At 29.3% G+C, this 4970-nt stretch overlaps 1 protein-coding gene across 1 annotated transcript; it reads right to left on the bottom strand.

The window, feature by feature from the left end:
* Positions 1 to 262: 262 nt before the first annotated feature.
* LOC119676627 lies at positions 263 to 4688 on the bottom strand. Its single transcript, XM_038087874.1, has 10 exons — positions 4588 to 4688; positions 4392 to 4530; positions 3535 to 3678; positions 3308 to 3477; positions 3038 to 3244; positions 1605 to 1983; positions 1334 to 1544; positions 824 to 1261; positions 361 to 743; positions 263 to 318 (listed from the first exon to the last, which is right to left on the bottom strand). The coding sequence occupies exons 3-10, from the start codon at positions 3656 to 3658 to the stop codon at positions 263 to 265; spliced, it is 1968 nt and encodes a 655-aa protein (XP_037943802.1). The 5' UTR covers positions 3659 to 3678; positions 4392 to 4530; positions 4588 to 4688.
* Positions 4689 to 4970: the final 282 nt, after the last annotated feature.

Here is a 4970-nt window from a genome sequence, read left to right as displayed (position 1 = left end):
TTTATGATATTCGTTATAGACTGAACTGAAATTAAGTATGTATATTGAATTATGCTAAATATTTGTATTTGGGAATACAAAAGTAAATGATAAAAAGGGGAAAGCAGCTGAGGTTTAGACCAACTATCAAATATTAAATATTTCTATGCAACAGTGACCCTTGAAAATTATGATTTTTAGAAAATTGGAATTAGTTCCATATAAATATAGTATATGGTATATGTCAGTTCATAACTTTTTTTTCTTTTAAAAAATAATTTTTTTAATTTTCTGTTTTGACTTTCTTATCCATCTTCCTAAAGTTGAGTTTTTCTTTTTCTGTATTTGATAAATGTAGCTATAAAAAAAATACTGTTTTACCTTTATTCATTCCAAAGCACTTATAAAGGACTTCGAATTCTTGCTCATTTAATCCGACATGCATGTATCGAGTTGTTAGTGCACGTCGAAATTGATTTCTTGTTATTGTCCCACAATTTCTTCTATCAAAATCTTGAAAGAGTGAGCCTAAATTTGATATATTATCATGTTTTCGTGCCAGCTTTCTCAAAACTTCGGAACAAAGGGTGCGTTCATCATAATTAAGCCAACACTTTTGACAATCTTGGTTTGCAAAGTGTAAAAGTGGATAGGTTGTTGTTACCTTATCCCCAGCTACGGTTTCAATTACTACAGATACTTTATTAAGTACTTCTCCAAAATTCCGATATAATATAAAATTAGGATGACGGGGCGATTTAAATCTGTACATATTAGGAAATTACAATTAACTTACGTTGTAAAGTTTTACAGGATGTTAACAAACAAAAATGGGATAACTTACGTTTCACAAAGGATATCGAATTCATGAGGCGATAAGTTCACATTAACCCCACTTAGCGCTCTACGGAAATCGAGATCTAAAATTTCATTTCGGTTGTGTCTATCATAATCTCTTAAGATATCAATAATTGATATAAATCTTCTGAGAAGTTGTCGTTTGATTTTATATATAATTTCCATTATGCGTTCCCCATAATCTTCATCCGTTTGAAATTTTTCAGCTGGTAAATCACATTTTGCATGAAGTTGTCTAGGTTGAGGTAAGTTTGTGGCATGATCTTCTTCACAATCAACGTCTTCAAGGAATTGTACATAATTAAACCCTGTGGCGTCACCATAGCGATCGTATAAACCATTTAGTTCATCGTTTGAAAGATCAATATTCATTATTTTTAAAATTTTATTTAATTGATAACAGTTCACATGTCCGTGGTGAAGTCTAAACAAAATAAAAGCAATAAGAAAAAAATTATTTCGTTGACAGATGATGAAAGTATATCATTTTACTTACTTATCATAGCTTTGAAAGTAGGGTCGCATGTGAATGTGTCGATTTCGAATGAACACTTGAATTAGATTTACAGCGTTTTCACATTGTGAACGTGCCAAATTACTTGCTTTATCCCAATTGAGTGATCCTATACGTGGTCTATTTTTTATATGCTTTGCTGGGGTCGTAACTTCTGTTAATGGTGACTTATCCAGATTCTTTATAGTGAAAACTAAAGAATAATACATAAAAATAAATAGTATATAACTACATTAATAGTATATTTTCGTACCTTCGTCAATTTCATTTTCAAATTTCCGCCACATTATAAAATTTTTATTTCGTGGACATTCATAACGTTTACAAAGTGCTTTAATTTCATTATCGTTCAGTGAGTTCCTAAGTTGTATAGTCCCTAAAAAACGTTCAAATTGAGAAGCACTAATTTTACCCGATCGGTTGTAATCAAAAATCTCTAAGAATTCACGTACTCTTATGCTTTTCTGATAAACGTACTCTTGTATAAAGAATATTGTATCGCAAATGTTTCTATCCTTAGGATGATTACAAGGATTCGGAAAGACTTTGGAAGGAATGTGTGTATAATTCGATTTATTCATTTCTGTTAAATGCATATTTGCTAATTCAGAGGGAATATATTTATAGTTCAACTGAAAATAAATGATGGAATGATAATTTTATTGTAATAAGAGATTAAAAAGCTCTATATTGTATAGATAAAGTAAATAGTATTTTGAAAATTTCAACTGATTGTTGGAATATTTTTTGACTGGTTTCCAAATATAGTAGAGTATTGCGGTAAAACATATCAAATGCAACACGGTTCATACCTTAAAATAAAACTATTCTCGAAAAAATTGTACACAAATTCGACTATACTTGTTTGACGGCATAAATTAGGATCGGAAACGCTATAGTATGGCAATTAGAATAGGGACGTGCATGGTATGGATATTTAAACCGCATCAATTAATCAGTTTTTTGAAATGAGTAACAATTTATCAATCTGACTAATAGTGACTAATAGCAACAATGATGTCAGTCTGCACTTTTTCACGACCGACCAAAATTTAAACTTTATTGAACACTCATCTTATTTGTGCTACTATAAGGGTTTAAAGCATTAAAGATAGCACAAAGCAATTAAGTAACCCCTGAAGTTTTCAACAGAAAAATTATTAGTAGGTCTATTGGAATTATGTACGTGGACAACGACTCATTATGATGTGGTAGTGGAATAAAAGGAAAATACGATCATTAAATATTTAAGTCCTTTTTGGTTCTACATAGTCAATATTTCATCATCCAACTAAAGAAGGTATTCGAAACTAGTTGACTGCGGTAGGATTGTTAGAAAACAAAGATACAACAGAAGTTGAAGCTTACACAAATCCATAAAATATCTATATAAGACTCGCGATAAGCAAAGATTTAATATGTCATTAAGATCAGCGTTTGGATTTGGTTGAGCAACTAATTGTTCAGTATATATAGACTAAGATATCGCGAAGGATGACACAGAGAACGGAACGGAATAAATAATAATTAACAAAAGAAAGCTTAGAAGAATACCGACTAGAAATATGAGTTATCTGACTTGAATTAATAATAAAGTTGCTTTATTTATATTAAGTAAATTTTTTTTAATTTTGCTATATAAATATATAAATTACTTTCAGTGTTTAAATTACTTTTTATACATACCTCTTTTGGATCTGTTAAATCATTTTCTTTAATATATTTCGAAATGTTTTCTACATGCTTGATAAAAGCAACATAATTAACTAAATAGCCATCTCTCATGTAACGTTTAAGTATTAAAGTAACCTCTTCTTCCGATAGTTGTACTTTCAAGAAGTATAGTACACGCAAAAAATGAGATACAGTGATTGTCCCTTTATTTCTTGATATCTGTAAAATTATATCTATAAAAAAATTTTAAAAAGAAATCGGATCCATTGTTTTAATACTTACAACAGAGTAGTCTTCAAAATATGGGGATAGTGGAAGCTTGCATAAAGTTGAAACTTTTATAAGCGTGGCAAATATACGGTGACGTTCATGTAGTGGTAATGCATTTACATGAAAAGGATCATTCAATTCACAACCCGTTGAGAAATCCTTTTTGGCCTGATATAATTCAGCTTTAGTAGACATAAATATTATAATTAATTACTTATATTATTTTTTCATCAACATACATGAATTATACACAGCTTTTGACATTTGTTGGTAAGCAACTCTTCCATCGCGCAATTTGAAATAATCACAAATTTCATTTATTTCAAAATCCGATATCCCCAAACCTCCTTTGAATTGCTCCATAATACCCAAAAATAGGGATTCTAATCCGTAAAAAAACATATAATATAAAAGGTTTTAAGAGACTTAATATATATATAACTAAAGATATAATACGTAATTGATTTCAAGTTAAGAAGCGAACATTATGCCTATGAATTCAGATAGTAGAGTGTCTCTTCTGTTCGGTTATTATGCCATGACCTTTTGCAATTAATCTGTTCTTTCCTGGAGCTTGCAATCAATGAAAAATAATAATTTCTTTATAAAGTAAAGAGGCAAATAAGAAACATAAAAAACTTGAACCTGGTTTATTCAACAGTTTTTCTTACTTATAAAATATCAAACCATGATAAAAGGATTAAAAGGAAAGAAGGTACAGAAGGAATATTGTTGCGAACATGTGTGCTTTGTTATAATTTTGATATAAATTTCTACGCGAACAGTATGGAGGGGTCTTTAAAATAAGAACTGTTAATAATAAGTTTATTAAGAAGTTAAGTATGTATATTGCTAAGGTGAAACAGCAATACGCATGTCTTATTGAAAAGGTTTGATGTAAGGCTTTGTTCGGGGAATAGTCGGGTCTCTAAAATAAATTCAGGATAATGTAACTTAAAAAAGCTATTATTCAGGCACTTGAGTATTTTCTCTGGGAAAGTAATTAACTGAAAAACCTTTAAAAGACTAATGTGTTAAATGTTTGAGTTATGTATGGAGTCTGCATAGAGTTGTAAGTATTTCTATACATATTTACCAGATATAAAGCCAATGTTTCTTGGATCATGTTTACGAAATTCTCCACATAAATTGATGCCATACTTCAAGTGGCCTTCTTGCAATTTTCTTAGTGCACGCCATACTTCATTTAGTGCACGTTCAGGCTAAAATAAAATCTGTATATAAATTATTATTTGATTTTATTTATATACTATATATGCAAATATATTCACCATTGTTTTATTTTGAAATTTCAATAGCTTTCAAAAGATAAAAAACGAAAAATTTATACATACACTAAATTAACCAAAAGCGACAAAACGGTTAGTAATAAATTATAAAAGTATCTGATATAATTAATAATAAATTAAATCATTAAATAACTTTAAAATCTTGTGTTACTATGATATATTATATTGAGGTGCATTTTTTATGACCTCAACAACACTGTGTTCTTTGACTTAAAGAGACGAATTGGTTAATACGGTTTTTTGTGAATTTTTAAAAAAATCACTACTGAAAAGGGAATACTTTCTGTATTGAAAAGAATAAGAATAATATATTTTGGAAGATTAGAAGACCGAAGAAGTCGAAAGAAAAAATTATGTCTTTAACT

The sequence above is a fragment of the Teleopsis dalmanni genome, chromosome 2, assembly GCF_002237135.1.
Source record: "Teleopsis dalmanni isolate 2A chromosome 2, ASM223713v2, whole genome shotgun sequence".
NCBI classification, from domain to species: Eukaryota; Metazoa; Arthropoda; class Insecta; order Diptera; family Diopsidae; genus Teleopsis; species Teleopsis dalmanni.
This window is presented reverse-complemented; position numbering and strand designations above follow the sequence as displayed.